We start from the raw sequence: 18,504 nt of genomic DNA on the forward strand, positions 1-18,504 counted from the left end.
ATCATATGACCTCACTGATATGAGGAATTCTTAATCTCAGGAAATAAACTGAGGGTTGCAGGAGTGGGGGGTGGGGTAGGAGGGATGGGGTGACTGGGTGATAGACATTGGGGAAGGTGTGTGCTATGGTGAGTGCTGTGAATTGTGCAAGACTGTTGAATCACAGATCTGTACCTCCTAAACAAATAATACAATATATGTTAAAAAAAAAATTCCTTTACCACGAGAAAAGTCGTTAACTACATAATGAAAGATGAAATGCAGCACAGACAGTTTATTGATCAGTGTGAACTTGGTATGAACAATCAGGAAACTGTTTTATGACTGCTTTCAAGAACTTTTTGCCAGGTCATCTTCCCTGTCCTTCTGTCACATCTTGAGCAGGTCCCAGATCTTTGACTATAGATGAATTCAGGCAGAAGAGTAGTTTCTTCTTCAGGTACAAAAAAATACTTATTCAATCAGAAATAAAAGCTTTAATTGTTCATTCATTTTAAAACTTCTTCCTTCTTTATCCTCAACATAGGTCTCACTGGTGGTTCTGGAACAAGTCGTGAAGAAGATAGAGAGCAGTGTCTTAGCATTCTCCCCATTTCACCTTCTCTCTTCACTTTGCTTCTGGCTTTTCCAGGGTTGGACAAGGAAGGATCAAAGGAAAATGACCAATGGCCCCAGCCAGCTGGTACATAGTTGGTACTGTTTGTAGGTCTCCCTTGTTTGTTGGGTTCCTTCTGTCGTGGTAGAAGACCAAACACTGCATGTGGATGTGTGTGCGTGTGTGTGCGTGGACGCGTGTAGGGGGTGTTATCCACTAGGACGAGGGCGCTCTTCTGATATCACGCTGATCTCTTGGGACCACCTCCCTTAACTCCTGCCTTGGAAGTGCAACCCATGTCTTTTTCTCCTTGGCAGGCAGTTTTCTTGAATAGAGTACCTCAAAGAAATGGCAAGCCTGGTTCTTTACCCACTCGACCCATGTGAAATTTTCTGATCCTCGCCCTGACAAATGGCAAAAGTAGCTAAAGCACAGTCTTGTCCAATCTTATCCTGGTGTCACAGGCAGCTCCATCTGCACACCAGCCGTCGGACAGCTCCACTGAGACCAGACACCAGCCTGTCTTTACCTGTGCTTCCGTGCTCCGGGGCCAGGTGACACTCTTCTGGAAACACTTTGACTCTCCAATCCAGAGGTAACCCGGAGCAGGCAGATGCTTTTCTAGAACCCAGCAGGATCTAAGAGAGGGTAATACCTCTCCTCAATGCCTTCAAGTGGTTCCCTGGGAGGCCTTTTCTCTTAAATTGGGGGCTGGAAAAGCAGACTCCTCCCTCTCTCATAGATATTTAGCATTTCTCCTGGCAAGAACACGTTTTTGTTATCCACTGATAAGTAAACAAAGCCTCCAGTTTGGAGGCTTTAACTATAAATCCACAATATCACAAAAGTCCTTTTTTAATGTTCTGTTACTGCTGAATGGGATGAGTATTAGAGCTCTTCCTCCCGGGAGAGAATGATCACCTGCAGTCACACGAGTTCTAAATGATGGGACCTGGCCGACTCGGTCCTTCTTACTAATCTTGCTGGGGCTCAAATGTGAGGGAATGAGGAGCCTGCAAAGGCCAGGGGATGAGAGCCAGGAGGAAGGGGGCTGCCTAAAGCAATTCTCAGGTCACGAGGGCAGATTTCATCGACTCCAGTGTCCTGAGCCAATCGTGTCTGGAATACAAATGAGGGACAAAAAAAGATGCCTTCTCTGGTTTCTCTTCAACTTCAGGGCACTCTGGTACCTACAGACAGCAATATCTTTGGAATGACAAATGGTTATAATTTCTCCCTTAAATTATGGTTTTCCTACAAACGATAAACCTAAGATTTCCAGAATGTGGAGAAGAGAAAATATTGGGCATTTTAATTAAAAAAAAAATTGACCTATTGATGAGGCTATTGTACACAATATCCAGCTTGGAGTCTGATTATCCAGGCATAACGGACATTTGTTATTGTGTCAGTCCAGAAGAACACCCCTGGCCTAGTGGATTGCACCCTAACACACACACACACACACACACACACATGCACACACCCCATGTGGTCTATGGTCATGGATTGGTCTATGCCAATCCACTCTGGTAGCAATGACTGGGCCAGGAGCAACCATGAGCCAGGCTGGGACAAGTCATGTCTTTCGCAAGGTGGTGAGATATCCTCACTGTCTGCTGTCTGGCAGCCTGGGGAAGTGAGGCCATATGGATGAGAGAAGCCGAGACCAGAGACAGAAGTGAGTCCAGATGGTGTTCAAGGCCCAGATCCTGCTGTTGTAGAAGTGAGGCCCTTGCCTTTCCTACCACCGGGTTTTATGGGTCCAGGGAGTCCCCTTTCTACTGAGGCTGGCCTGAGCTATGTTTTGGTCACTTGGACTGGAAGGTCCTGAGTTAAGCACACAGGATGTCAAGTTGATTAGAAGGTGACTTTGGGAGCAGCCCATTTTCTTCTCTTCCTGGTTTTGAGCAGCATATTTCACCACCTAATTCTCCTGTTTTCTTTTTAGAACACTGGTTAAATAACATTTCTCATTAATGGAAAAAGCGTCGAGTTAGAAGTTCTTGGTTTTGCTTTTCTTGACCATGTGACTTTGAATAAGACCTTAATTACCTGTTTCCTCACATGTAAAGTGGATATTATAATACATATGAAATTACTCTGTAAACTGTAAGTTGCTAGACAAAATTCAAGGCATCATTGTTAATAATAGCAACCGTATTTTGAATACTATTTTGAAGTAATAATATGACATTTCATTTGTCAGTATCTGAAAAAACATTTTGGTGTCTTAGGGAAGATGCCTACAGAAACATACCTATCCTCTCTGTATGTGCTCAGAGGGATTCATTTGGGTAACTAAGCATCCAGGTTCTAGAAGGTAGAAGGTTCCTTTAGAGATGCATAGTTCAACATCAAATACCCTGTTGAGTGTTAATCACATTAAAGGAATGGGCATTCATGGAGGAGGAGAAAGGTGAACCCATACTAAAGGGAGAGAGTTTTGATGGCAGCACAAGCTGGGTCCTTCAGGAACACTTGGGGTGTCCTCAGCCAGGGTATAGGCGGTTATTCGGCAGGTGTGGGCACGAAGAAATAGGACGTGGGAGGGGAATAAGGAAGAAGAGCTTCCTTAACATCCCAGCTAAGGGCTGATCTTATCCTCTCTCCTTGAAGAGATCTAGTAAGGTATGGTTTCTATGGAAACAAGGCCCAGACAAAGTCCCTCTCTCACCACCCACCCACACCATCACCCAGCGCTGGGAGCAGCACTGGTAGGATGCAAGCATATCAGGGAGAGGCACTTGTCTATTCCTGGGCCTGAGTTACATGCTGGCTGAGGAGGCCAGCCGCCCACAAACCGGCCCAGGGTTAGTTCTCTCAGCAAATGTAGACTCTGCGGAGAGGCCTTTTTGTGTAAGTCATATTTCTTTGCAGCTTAGAGAGAATGGTGGTAATTTCAGCTTTATCACACACACAGCCCATTAAATTGGGGGTTGTTACTGGTGGAGCTAGTAAAAAATGTTAAACTAGAAAGCACTTTAGAGTCTCAAAAGCATTCGGAGGGTCTAATTTAAAATATTTCAGCAAGCTAGTAATACAGGAAAGGCACATCGGTGTAACTTCGTTCTCTCTGTGTGTAAAATCCCAGTTTCACCTTGTTGAAGACCTGGGAGTAAAGAATTAACTTCCCACTATTCCCACACGGTGAAACAGGCTGATTTTAGCGTTATTGCTTTTCTATAGTAGAGAAATAGTGAGGCATCTGGGAGTCGCTCTGGTGTCGGATTTAGACTCGAATTTCACTGCTGTCACTTAATTGTGTGACCTTGAGCAAGTCACTCAACTTCCGTGAGCCTCCATGTCCTCATCAGGTAAATGAAGATAATAAGAATTATTAGCAAAAAGACTGTTGTGAGGACCAAATTGAAAAAAGTGAAACATCTAGGGCATTAACTGGCAGTTATAGGAGCTCAACAAATGACAAAAGCCATTTTTGTAATGATGATTAGTAATTTTTAAAATCTCTGCTTGGGTTTGTCTTGTGGGAGATGGGATATATGAACATTTCCTCTGACGTGTATATCCTCACTCGGAGGTGAACAGTTTCTTGAAAGACAACCTCACATCACTTTAGACTTTTTTTGTGCTTAGAATTGCCCCTCAGTGCAATGGCTTTGGACCTCAGCAACCATCAAGGCCAATATCCTTGTGTTTTATTGATCAGGTCCAGAGAAGTAATTTTCCAAGATGACAAATGAAGGGAATGACCAACCTGGGGTCTGGCCACGCTTAACGTCTATGATGGCTGCCCTCCGCCCTTCATGACTGACCGGAGCCCGCTCCTCCTCTTTCCCATCCATTTCTCCCTAGTGCTTTTCCAAAGGTCCTTTCCCAGAAAGTCCTTTGTTCTCCTTGCTTTCCCGAACTCTCCCCTCCCACCTTCCTCTTTGGGCGCTGATCTTTCAAAGTGCCGCCCAGAGCTTACCCCCTCCGATTTGCTTGGCCTCAGTCCCTTTTGGCAAATCAACTCCAAGTAGCTTGCACAAGCATCCACTTTCGGATGAATCACCATGCTTGTAGGTGTTTGTTTATGTCTTTGTCTTCGTCAGCAGACAGGGAGAGCAGAGACAAGGCTTCAATTTTCTCATACCATGCTGGAGTTCTAGATCAAAATATATTAACTGCAGCCCCCAGGCTTGACCAACAGAGTCTCGTTAATCATATGGCAAATCAATGAAGCCGGGCCTTTTGATTCCCAGTCTTGTTTTCTACCTCTCGTGCCAGCCATTTATCTCTGCGATCTACCTTTTTTTTTCTGTCCCCCTGTTCTTTCAAGAGAGCTCTGTGAGAGGAGATCATCAGAAAGACTTTGTCACTATATTAACTCACCTGTGAATAATGGCACAGTGTGGGCTGCCTGATGATTTTACAATCAGGGTTTATTTTGTCCTTCTTCAACTTGGGACACTTTGGACATTCTGCCTGGGGTTTATTTGTCTGGATTATGCAGGGTGCATTACCTTTAATTTGAGTCAAAACCTCCTTTGCAAAGCCCAGGATTTTGACCTTTTCTCAATGCTTTCTTTTAAAACAATTTCCCCTTCCTTCCAGCAGGTGGCAGTATAACACAAACAATAACCTGTCCCAACTGCAGTTTTGACTCTTAGGTTCACTTTAGCATTACAACAACAGGAGTCTCATTCTGGGTTAGATTTCTACAATAATTCCAAGTTGAAAAGATAGGGTGTTTCTAAAGATTTGATCTATCGGTCGTCTTTTCGCTGCCCATCATTCTTAGACATTTTCTCAGGTAGGAAGATTTAGCCTTCGTTATCTAAGAATTCCTTTATATTTTGCACTTGAAAATATAAACCAAGAGAGGATCCATAGGTAAAATTCTCTTTTAGCTGTTTTATTTTATGCAGTAGTCCTAATGAATTTCTTGTCGCTATATTTAATTCACTATACTATGTTAGTTAAGGTGAAATTATCTGGGTTATATATGTAACCTCAGTTGAGAAAATGGTCTTTCCGTGGAATTTATTTGAATGTTTAGAAGTCCTAGACAGACACATATTTACTGGAGCATGTGTCTCCTAAAGTTAGTTTATTTTTTAGACTCAGCACAGTTGATGGAATTTGATTTCTTTAATTTAGTTTCTCAGATTTTGTTTAGTTATCCATAACTTCTAGGGAATTTTTCAAAATAAAACTGGAAGAAAATATTCCAGGTCCCATAGCCTGCATATATGTGGAGGACAGCGAGATGTTCTTGCATGTCTGGGAAAGGGGACAAGAGGTACATAAATGAGACTTGAAATCTAGAACACCAGACGGAACAGACACAATGTAAGGAAAGGACCCATCTCTGAGGTTTGGGGCTGAACAAACCAAATCTAGGGATCATTTAGAGCATGGAGCTGGGTCTCCAGGACTAGCACTGACCAAGAACTTAGAACTTAGATAGGGCTGAGTCAAAGGGAGGGGGGTCATCTCATGCCAAGACACAAGACAGAGATGTGACAGAGATATGACAGCTGTGGACACTGTAGCAAGGTGTCCAGTGAGGACAAAAGCCTCTCTCTCTCTCTTTTTTAAAGATTTTTATTTATTTGACAGAGAGAGAGAGATATCACAAGTAGGCAGACAGACAGACAGAAGGAGAAGGAGAAGCAGGCTCCCCGCTGAGCAGGGAGCCTGATGCGGGGCTGGATCCCAGGACCCTGAGATCATCACCTGAGCTGAAGGCAGACGCTTAACGACTGAGCCACCCAGGCACCCCAACAAAAGCCTCTTTTTAAAGATCAGCTCATTCAATCCGAATCCAGGGGAAGCTAGCAAAGAAAGATAAAATTTCAGCTAACCCATGTCCCCTACCATGACTATCCCTCGTACCAAGATGCCATCCCAGAGAGGAGACTAGAAGAAATCTGAGCTGAGCAATTTGGAAAGGAAAACAATCCTGATATGGAATTAGATTTTTGAATGGATTGGGTTTGAACTGAAAATTGACTGGGAACTCATTTGTAAGAGACCAAGTCCTGGATCAGAAGGTGTCTTCTTGGTGAGATCAAAGGCTCACTGCTGTCTAGTGACCTCAGACCCAGGAAGGAGAGCCTATGCGTTGAGCAACTTTGGATGCTCCCCTCCCCACAGCATGGGCCACCCTTGGGGCCAAGAGATGCACCCCTGCACACCTCTTACAAACTATGTCCTAGATTCTGCATTATTCTCTATACAGAGGGTTCCAAGCCTGCTTCTAAGGCCTGTGACATCTTCTTTCATTCCCTTCTGTGGCTTGGAGTTTATACCTCAAGCTGAGGTGTGCCCAAAGGATGGCTATTTTTGTGGATGGAATAGGACATGTGGGCTTCAACCTGCCTGTGCCCACGGGCTGTCAAGGTGCAGGCAGAACAAGTGGAAAGGGAAAGAGGTTAGCCATGGGCTGCTGTATTGCCCCATGCTGCCATAACAACCTGGAGAACTTTCTGGAGGAATTCCACATGCACACCTGGCCCTGCAGGTTGATTTGTGGGTCTATTTATCGAGGGAGTGGGATAGAACAAAATTCATTAGTGTGCCAGTTTGATTTATAACTTCTAAATGTTTAGACATGAGCCACCTGGACCTTCATGTGCACTCTTGCCCTGGGCCCCGAGCACATCAGGAGTAGACCGCTTGCTCTCATGGAAGGAGGGCTCTGCACTTCTGTTGGGTTCAGTTTCGGAGATGAAAGTTACACTTCTGTGCATCTGGGTTGTGACTGGATGTTTGAAGCCTGTTCAATTACTGTCCAGATGGTGATTTCTACTACTGTAAAAAGTTAAAATTTAATTCTTGGAGCAGTGCGAAACAAATGAAAAATACTTGGCAAGTCTGTTTTCTTCTTGAACTTTTAAACTTGTGGAGTCGGAGAGGCCTGTTCCCACACTGACATTATGGAAGCGCAGACCCCAGATTTCTCTTGCTGGTCACACACAGCTTTGCCCTGCACGGTTAGCCTCTCCTTATATGCCATTCAGGCCTGCTTCCTCTTTTCTGGCTAATGATGTAATTCCTTTTTTTTGTCTCATTTATACTTCTAATTTATCATTCTTTGCTCAATTTCTTCTTTTGTTGTACCCCTTCTGGAAGCCCTGGATAAGTTTTCCTCCCAGTCCAGGGCAGCCTGGAAAACTCTCTGGCCTTGTGAATCTCCCACTCCCTTGCTCTGGCTCAGCTGATTCCACAAGCAGGATCTAGGCCAAGTTCACTCTTTGTCTTCCATTCTTGTTCCTATTGATGGAAGAACAAGCCAAAACATAGGAGGCAGAGATGTAAACAATGGACATCTTAGTGTTTCCACAGAGTTCCATAACTAAAGAGGGTTCGGTCTGGAAGGTGCCCTCTAGGTCACTTTTGGGTCCGAGACTGAAGCCTAAAGGCTCTGGCTCACCACGGCCCAGCCAGCGTGAGGCCGTCACTCTGACAGATGGCTGGGCCTGTGCCTTTCCAGTGAGTTATGCTGTGTAACTCCCTTTCTCAAAGTTCATTTTGTTCAGTTTCCACTGGCACTCCGAGAAACAAAAACAGACATTTTCTTTTCCTTAACATATTTCCAGATGGATCTACCCAAGAAATGAGACCAAAAAAAAAAAAAAAAAGAACAGAAAAGAAAAGAAACTAAACCTTATCCCTGCCATTTGGCATTATAACCACTGCTTACTTCTTTGAAGGGAGGAACGATGGTCTTGACTAAAACCAGTGTCTCTGTGAATGTGGCCTCACTGTAGGTGTTGCTCCTGGACAACAAATAGATCATTGGAACACTGAACAATAAAGACCAATTACTTCATTATAGGTAAGCTAATAGAAGTATATTGCTTTTCTAATATAACTCATTTCTATTTATATCAAGGGAAGTAAATACATTACTATATTTTATTGCATTTTATTTTTGCTCTAACTTTGTTAGAAGACTGAGATAGGAATTGCCTCATTTCTGAATCTTTTCAGTTGTATGTATGACTCATCTCTGAGCACACTCTCACTGCTATGGACTGAATGTTTGTGTCCTCCCAAATTCATATGAAACCTAACCCCCAACATAATGACGGTTAGAAATAGGGCCTTTGGGAGGTGATTAGGTCATGAAGATGAAGCCCTCATGAATGGGATTAGCACCTTATGAAAAAGGTACCAGAGCGCCCCCTTTCCCCTTCTGCCAGGTGAGAACACAGCAGGTTGTATGTGAACTGGGAAGCAGGCGCCCAGCACCACCAAATCTGCCAACGCCTTGGTCTTGGACTTCCCAGTTTCTAGAACTATGAGAACTAAATTTCTGTTTATAAACCGCCCAATGTGTGATATTTTGTTATAGCAACCCGATCAGACTGAGACATTCACCTACTGCCACATGTGATCTGGAATAAAGACAACTCACCTCAGAAGACCTCAGCAGAGACTCAAAGCCAGGCTTTGCCTCCTTTTTCGGTCCTATGATTCATATGTATCCACTTTCTTTTAAAAATAATTTGAAGTGACTTACAAGCAAAATTTGTATATATGTCATTGTATATATGATGGTAATACAACCATCATAATTATAACATAATTATAGTAATGTAAAAATATAAAATAATATAATATAATAATGATTTTATGTATATATATCTGTGTGTGTATATATATATCTGTGTATATATATACATATATATATACACACACACACACACACAATCATGGAATTGGTTTCTGACCATTAGCCCTTGCAGCCAAATGTGTTCTATTTCTGTGCAGAGAATTTAGGACTAGAGACTTTCAGTTGTCCACTGTCCAGCCCTTTGGGTCAAGTCATAAACCCTTCTCTCCTCTGATTCTTTGCTCAGGCCCAGTATCATCAAAGCATCATCAAGCCATGGCCAAGCTGACTCCTGGATACAGACTTTACTATTCATCATTTTTTTCAATATAAACATCCAAGGCTTCCTCTGAACACTACATGTAAGGGTTTGTTTCTTACCTTGACTTTCAGATTTGTGTATGTTGTTCAGGCTTGTTATGCTTATCTATCTACCTCCCAGTTCTAAGACTATAATTTTCGCCAAGTCCACTGGTCCCTCCAGCCCTGTGCTCAAGCATGGCCTTTTGGGCATCCTGCTCATAGTGCGCTGCTCTCATTGGGTTGTAGGTGTTGTCTAGAATCTAGACAGCCCAAGATTTTTTTTTAAGTAGGCTCCATGGAGCCCAACATTGGGTTTGAACTCACAACCCTGAGATCAAGACCTGAACTGAGATCAAGACCTATACTGAGATCAAGAGTCGGATGCTTAACCTACTGAGCCACCCAGGCATCCCTAGGCAACCCAAGATTCTTACAGCATCTTGGTGTTTGTTAGAAATAGATACAACTGAAAGATCAATATCATTACTTTATTGAGAACTTGCTTCTTTGTCAAAGATTTTGTTATCTTCTGGACTGTGGTTTTAAAAATGATTTTGTCATTTATAATATAAATTATTCCAGGAAGGCCTTCTGCTACCAGATAGCTTTTCCTAAAACGTTCCTTTACCATCTCTCTTCTTTCTACATGCAGAACAAAAGCCTTCTGAAGTGTGGTTTCAACCAGAATTTATTTATTTATTTTTAATTTTCTACCATTCTACAAGAATTACCGTTGTATTCAAATGAGTCTGTGTGGGAAAACCCTACAAATACAGTGCTTAGCAAATACTGTGCCACAGCATTTCCTCGTCTGGTATCCTTTTCTGAAAAACTCTCACCTCTTCTTCAAATATACACAGGCTTGTTGGATCATTTCCTCTCCTGAACTTATATACACAGCCCTGTCGGATCATTTCCTCTCCTGAACTTAATATTTATTTCATCCATTTGATAAATATTTATTGAGTGCCTGTTATGGGCAGAAACTAGGTATTAGTGATGCAGGGCGGAATAAATTGAATAAAACAGTCTTCCTGCCCTCACAGAGTTTCCATTCTGGTATCCAAGTTAGCAATAATTAGAGGGGGAAAGAGGGAGTGGTTGCCTGGAGGAGGAAGTGCAGAAGACAGCAGAACTGGAAGAGGTATTTTAGCGGGAAAGCCTCAGGTAAGAAAACAAAGCTGACTGTGCACAGGCCTTGGGTCTATATTCCTGTCTTTCGGGAGAGAAGGAGAGAGTTGGGTGATGGCAGAGGGTTCTGTTAAGTTCTGCCACACCCTGGTGTGATGGTGTCATGGGTAGAGTAAATGTTGCTGCAGCCTGGGGACTTGGGAGGGGGCTGTGACAATACTTTCAGATGTTCATGGAGGTTTTCTCCTCAGGTAAATGGTGAGAGAAGGCTGGGGGCCCACAAACAGGAGATCTGGTCAGAGGGTGATTATATCACAGAGCACAGAACCCATAAAATTATCCAGATAAGAAGTGAATGTAGGTAGAATCAAGTCACATCTTGGCGAGTGGGGGAAGGACACAGAAAACAGTCATCACACATGAGATGGAAAGATGGACTCAGGACACCTGTTTGGGAAGCAAGCAAAGTGGTTAATTGTTGAAAGACTAGGTAAATGGACAAGAAAAAGTCATCAACCCATTGTGAGCTCCATAATTCTTTGACACATAGGAAGCCATTGCTAAGTCTTAAGTGGTGCAGTTTTACTGATAACTGTTGGATGACGCTGGAGGTCTAGGGGTGATAGGCTGATTCTGCCCAGGGGTGCTTGAGATGAAAAATTCAGTCTCAAGTCTGGCTATAAAGGGGCTAACTAACCTGGCAATAGTGAAGCAAGACCAGGAATAAGAGTTGGAAGTCCACGGTTCAAGAGGAGATGTTACCATAGAAAAAGGAGGGGGGCTAGAACAAAAGTCATGGTAAGGTTTGGGTAGAGAGGAACCAGGGTGTTCCGGGGTCCCACTGGGACCACAGTCCTGAGTGACTGGTAAACAGGGATAAAAATCTCTCTCAGGATGAAGGACTAGGGTTTCACCTCCTTTCGAAACAGTATAACCTGCCAGGTCTCCTGTGATTCAGCAAACCATCATGGGAGCGGTGGCAGAAACAGAAGTTTCAAAAGTCCAAAGCCAGGCTCAGAAACCAGAAAGAGGCATCACAGAGCCAGAGCTTCCTCAGAAACCTGTGATCTCAAGAGAGCAGGGCAAAGGAAAGAGCAGGACCACACCACTAGAATAATGGCAGTGATTGTTGATTTAGGAATTAATTTGCTAATGCTTTTCTGGATGCTGAAGCAAGGAGAAAATAGTAGGGATCATCTTTCTGAGGTAAAGATCATTCCCTCTGGAGAGGGAGGAAAGAAAGTCATTTTCTGGTGAGCAGTCCTGACAAGGGGGAAGTATTCTCACGACCCGTTGGTGAGAATTGTTTATCAGATGGTGATTCCCCCAGAGACCCAGGACTGTGGCCGGCAAAGAGCCAGGAGAGAGCAAGGGATGGGGAGGGGGTCTTCAAAGGGGAGAGACGTGTAATAAACAAGTTTGCTGTGAAACATCTCTGTCAGGTTACAACATTTTACTTCACGTTTAAAAAAAATCTTCAGTGGGGTTTCATTCTGGACTTTTGAGGAAGATTGATTTTATTCAATGTTTTAATTAGTTTTTAAGACCCTTGAGCCATTTCTGTTCCTTTATTCTCACCCTCTGCAGTTAGGACACCATTTAGGAATTTGACAGTATTTTTCCCTAAACATTTTGTCCTTTTGCGGTTGTCAAATATTGAGTTAGATCTTGTTATAAACAGACCAGAAGCCAGCATTGTTGACATTTCCCTTCATTAGGAAGAAACTGAAAGCTGACATTTTCAACCGATCAGCTCTAGTTTGGTCTACCGGTAAGAACACAGTATGGGCCATGAGGCAATCTGGTTCCTTTCTTGCTTTTCATTACAGACTCACTATGAGACATTTATAAAACTATTTCACTTAATGGGTGCCTAAGTGTCTCTTCAAAGGAGAGGAAAAGTATTGATTACCTCTAGGATTTAAAGTCTGAATGAATGAAAAAAGGCATTGATTTGAATCCTATGAGACTGAGTAAACCTAAAATTTGAGATCTGAATGAATGAATGAAGATGTCGATTGAAGTCCTGATGTTTCCTCTTATTAGTTAGTTAATTTTCTTCCACTGTCTCTTTATTTGCAAAACTGGAAAAATAACAATAGCTACTTTTTCCTGTGCCACGCATTATGACAAAGGATCAATTAGATAATGTGGTGAAGTGCTTTACATGGTGTGAAATGCTAGACAAATGTTAGGTTTTGTATTGCATATTACATAGGCTTAATGAGGCAGGTTACTTGGTTAGATTAATTGGTGTCTGGAATAATGTAAAGTTCAGGCAAGATCCGTGGTTGAGGTATTGGAAAGCTAAAGTCCTATTTCACTCCTGGAACTCATCATTAGACTAAATTGATGAATGTATTTTTCAACCTAATCCCCTCAAAAGTTTGAAACTACAGCTTTAAAACCCCATTCATAGAGAATTAACTGGTAGGATGTTGAGGCCAAGGCAGCTAAGACTATGGTAATTTATGTGCCTCAGTTGGATTTTTTGAGGAAAGGCGGCAAAGTTTGGAAGCAATTAGTTGGAGATCACAGCAAAATTCATGAGAATATTGACTTAGCTTGAGAAGTAGAGTATGAAAAAAAATTCTCCCACCCCACCAAACAGATGGTCCTAGTTTAAAGGTGGCCCAATAGGGGCTGGACAGAAAAAAAGGAAAATGAGCAATACCTGATTCAATCCAAAAGGAGAAGACCTTTAAAGTTACCTTTCTTTCTTTACATCCTACAGTACATCCATGGTTTGACCGGTCCCTTTTTCCATGGGGAGTCAGTTTTATTCCTTACTAATTCTGATTCAGTTCAGGCTGACTAATATTTGGTCCAAACCCACATGCAAAAAGTTTTGAGGAAAAGAGATTATCTTTACTTTCAAATTCTGAGCAAAACTAAGGTGCTGCTCAATCCCCACTGGAATTTGGATGTTCAGTAGGATGTTTAAAATTTTGAACGTCAGTTAATGCTATCTGTCAGATCTGACAAAACTTGTTGTTTATTCCTGGCAACAAGGAAATTTTTTCTCAATCTGTTGTTCTCTTCTTTGCATTAATAAAGTGAAGTTTTTGTACCCACCAAAGGAGAAAGAACCCCTTTTCTTCCTGGCTGGTTAAGCCTGGGTCCATGGCCTTCTGAGCAGAGTACTGGCTAGATCTCGGCTGCACTCACACCCCACTAAGGGCATCACTATTCATGCTCTGAGGTATTTCTAGGTTAGGTAACTGGCCTAGATGAGGAGTCACTGCATTCACACTGATATGTCTGCAGACATAGGGGTTTCTGAGAGAATAAATAAGCATTTGTAGCCTGTAAAGTTATTATCCCTCCTCCCCCCAGGTGTAGATATCCTTATTCTTAAAATTTGGGAAATTGGTGGTATATATGGGTGGAAAATAGAGAATGTCTGTCCTCTCTAAAGACCATGTACAAGAGTTCCATTCATGATGGTTAAAACGCCCAAGTTTTAGAAGTCCTTGAGGAATTGTGGAGATCTGCCAGAGGAAGACTGACAGAAGAAAGGTAATTAATCTACAAGTCAAAGACTTTCTACAAAGTTGAAAATTGAATGGGCTGCTGAATTGATCGTGAGTACTTAGGCAAAAGGAAGCATGATATCCTTTTGTGCAAATTCCCTAGAAATTAACTTTATTTCTATGATTGACAGACTGATACATTAGGGCCTGAGTCCCTGATACAGTAGATGGGCTATTTCATGCTATCCTTATGAAGAAGTTGGAGAAACGTGGACGAGGCTGCAGGAGTAAAGTGAATTTACCTGTATCGAACATTTACATCAATGAGCATGAATTATCGCAGGATTCTGGAGGACCTGAAAGGCATGGGGATATTTAACCCAGAAAAGGAAAAAAGTTTTCTTTTTTTCCCCTTTGGAGGAATAAGGATAACAGGTGTTTTAAAATACTTTTAACAGCTCTATCATCAAAGAGGAATTAGACATGCCTTGTATCTCAAGGAGGAGAATTTGGGATTAGGGAAGCAGATTTTCTAATGTAAGGGAAAAGGTTTCTGTCAATCAATCTAATGGAATGGACCGTCTTTTGAGGTAGCAAATATTATTTTCCTCACAAGTTCAAGAAGAGGCCAGTCACCTTTCTAGGACATTATTTAGTAGTTGCTTGTATTAAAGGGAAATTGGATAAGATAATTTCTTCCGGTCTTTTCTAAACTTCTAGATAGTGAGATAAGGTTGGAGAAGTTAGTGATCAGAAAGCAAATGAACATCTTCCTCTTTTTCATCATGACTAAAGGAGCATATTACGTTTTGTCACAGAAAAGGCTTACGTTCCTAAGTGCCTGGGATTAGAGATAAACCAGGAATAAGGAAACTTTATAAATCCACAAATAAGAATTTCCTAAAAGCATCACATCATGATATAAGCCATCAGAAAGGGGGCAGGTACTGCATTCTTTTTTTCAGAAGACAAGAATGTTTTTCAGATATATTCAATCCAATTGGAATTGTGATTGCCATATAATAATTTGAACTATGAATATTGCATTTTCTCTCACATTCTAGGAGCAGTTTGTCTGAAAACCAGATCCCTTTGCAAATGTAAGTAAATCTTTTTCTTAGTGTTTGAAGTTATCTGCAAGTTTTCCTTTTCCTTCTTAGATTGTGGAGGATCTTGATTCCCATTTTAGGAAGTTGATAGATTTTGAATTCTTCTGACCATGTGACCTATATTGAGAAATACAGTTTATACCTTGACCCATATATGCATTATAACTGAAGCCAAGTATTTGAGAAATAACACTTATACTTATGCACTGGTATAATACCATGAAATTTTCAATTCCATTCATTAATAATTACTGTTCATGCCCCACTAATTTCACAGAATTTGCAGATGAGAAAAACCCACTACCATAGTCAATAGTTAGTTGCTGGAGATGCAAATAATGACAGAATAAATGAGAGAATGGAGGTTTTGCCACTTAAGGCATTCTATAAACTAGTTACAGAAAGATAAAGTTTGCATATATACTGCATGAAAGGTCCTGGGGTTTGCAATACATTTACATATTCCTCTTCATTTCCTTTCTTCTTGTCTTTTCAGCCTCCTCTCCCCGCCTCCCAGAGAAAACCACACACCCCTTACAGAAGCCACCCGAAACATGAAAGTCCATGCGAGAGATACTTAGATAGACTGCATTCACTCTGTGTATCTTAAAGTTTTACATCTAGAGAAGCAAGTTTTAGCCTAAAGCACGTCTGTCTGTTTACGAACACCTTCAGGTGACTATGAAGATAATGGAATTGCTGATACACTGCTCATAGCTGCTTGGGTAACCATTCTTTTATTATCAGGAAGGCAAATGCAATTTTTAAGATCAAAGTGGACATCTCTTGGAAGCTCCATTTATTACAAAAGGCTAAGGTGTCCACATTCCTAGGAATCAAAGGGACTGAAAAGCCAGAAAAGCAGTAGTATTCAAGAGGTGAATGCAATCCTTGATGGAGAGCAACCACCGAAGTCGGTGACAGGAACAAGAGGTAATTTAATTCTGAAAGTTACCAACTCTGCAAGCTCTGGGGTTAAGCAAGGTGCCTGATATGGTGATTGCCACAGCCAGGGTCTGCCTGACACACCATTTCAGCTACCAGTGCAGGGACTGAGAATACTTTCATAGTTTTCACCATCTGAGATTCCCTTGGTACCATTTTGAACCCATTTCCGCTGAGAACAGGAGCCCCACTCAGCGACTGCAGGGGAAGTAAAGTAGAAGGTCATTATAACCCAGGCACTGTTATAGAGTATTTGGAAAACCATCCTGGATGAATTCTAGCCCTGAAAACATGGCCACCTCAGAGAGTAGCAACCAGACTGTGGCCGTTCCTATCAGCTGCCATCTAATGGCAGTTCCACCATATTTAGGGTCCTTCTGTATCCTCCCCCAAGCCCCAACCTGGCTTTAAATCCCCTGTAGACCCCTTTGCCAAGGCTTTCCGATGGTTAACTTCAGGAAAGCCTGACAAACATCTATCTCTCCAGCTGGGCCCTCTTCAAATGCTTACTGGAAACTCCACCGCTAAAGAACTTTTCTAGTAGTTTTGAATATCCTTGAAATCTTGGCCAAAGCATTTGGAAGAGTAACAATGGGTCTTTATTATTTCTTCTCAACAACTTCCCAGCCATTTCAGAGTATGAAGAGGCCTTCGGAAATTCTGGATACTTGATAAGTGTGCTTCATATTACAAAATAAATCTTTTACCTCTCCCTTTTCATCAGGCTAATGTCTTCTGAAATCCCCTCAGCATTCCTGAGAGTTTATCTTTCCAGAGACTAGAATTGCAAGAAGCATTTTCTTGATGTTTATCACATTATTTTTTGTAGTTTAAAGGGTTAGTGTTACAGAAGTGGTTTTTATACTTGGGAGCTTCGCCACTGCAAACTTTTACTGCCCATATTATTAACGAAAAGACAATATTGATTTTAACACATTTTAAACAGATCCTTAGAAAGTATGCAAAGCCTCAATCACAGACATTCTTCTTGTCCTAAGAAAAAATATATGATAGTTTTAAATTTATTAAAATTTTAATGTGATCAAAAGGATACAGCCGGAGGAATAGATAATAGTATGCCTTGGGCAATCTCTGGGCTGACTTTTGGAGAAAGTTCACCATTCGCCAATAATGGTCCTAAGAGTTGGGCAAACTAAGCTAAATATATATATTTTTTCTTTTTCTTGACATGCACAATTCTCATGTCCACACTGAAAAAATAAAGAACTTAACTTTGTAGAGACCAATAGATTATTGTAAATTCTTATCTATATAGAATTTAAATTAATGGCAGGGTTATCAAAGATTATTTATGCCAGATATATCATTTTGATTGAACTCCCCAAGTTTAAGTTATGGGAGCACCTACTCAGAAACACCACCTTCCCTCATGATTCCCAACAGGGTGTAAACAGAGGCTTAAATACTGCTTCATATTTTATATCATTTAAAGTAAAATAGTTAATTTAAATGATTCTTTAGGGAAAAGGCAAAAGAACAGAGAGAACTGAGAAGAGGAAGAGAACATCTACAAGGAGAATATGCATTTTCAGTGAACTCTGCCTTTTCCTGATTCTCACGTCTGCACACTTCCTCTGATGCTTAGCAAAGTTTGACAAGGGATGATCCATGTATTCGCTGCCGCTTGTAATTTGCTACAACTTGTAGGTCTGACTTTTCTCCAAGGTGCGGATATTGTTGCCATCTGTTTTCATCCATTTTATTAGAGATAATTGTCCTCATGGGTCCCAAGTTGACGCGCCTGAAATGAGTTACCTGCCCTCTCTCCCGCGGCCCCTCCCTCAGCCGCTACTCACTCGAAAGGGTCGCTGGGATCTGCCCTCTGGAGCTCTGGAGGGATGGGGATCCTTTTGTAGTACATTTCCCAGTCGAAGGCGCCTCGCATGGCATCCCCAGCTTGTGCCTCATACCCAAAGTGATTGTGGTCAATGACATCGATCATGGGGCACACGATGGTTTTGTGGTTTAGTGCAATTTGGTCTGAAAAATGAAAGCATAAAATAGGAAATGACATGCCCGCCTAGGCCATCTATCATTTTTCAGCAAAGAGAAGCCTACAGATCCTTCCTAATGCAGGGATGCTGCTTGCAGCCTGGTTTCCTGTCGTTGTTAGGGCACTTTGTGAAATCTCTTCCAAGGGTGGACTTAATGTGATGGGACAGTGATTAGGTACAATTAGTGTTGTCGCATTTTCCTTTAAGAAAGTTATGTTCCAGAGAGACTTGCAGAAGTCCATTTAGCTCTCCCTCTGTCACATTTTTGCTCTGACCTGTCCCCAATCTGTCATTTTATAGTGCATCCAACATGCGTGGAGTATAAACAGTACTTGTGTTCCTTCAAGCATACAGTGGGAGCTTGCTG

The 18,504-nt window shown here is 41.8% G+C and overlaps 1 protein-coding gene across 2 annotated transcripts in view; it reads right to left on the bottom strand.

The window, feature by feature from the left end:
- GALNTL6 (polypeptide N-acetylgalactosaminyltransferase like 6) overlaps positions 1-18,504 on the bottom strand; it is a 956,008-nt gene that overhangs the window by 145,665 nt on the left and 791,839 nt on the right. For both annotated transcript variants that reach the window (XM_081810998.1, XM_081810995.1), the window contains one exon: positions 17,940-18,123. In XM_081810998.1, coding sequence (XP_081667124.1) covers positions 17,940-18,123 — 184 coding nt within the window. The remainder of the gene's footprint in view (positions 1-17,939; positions 18,124-18,504) is intronic.

This window comes from Leptonychotes weddellii, chromosome 2, assembly GCF_054177405.1.
Source record: "Leptonychotes weddellii isolate Sample4059 chromosome 2, ASM5417740v2, whole genome shotgun sequence".
NCBI lineage: Eukaryota > Metazoa > Chordata > Mammalia > Carnivora > Phocidae > Leptonychotes > Leptonychotes weddellii.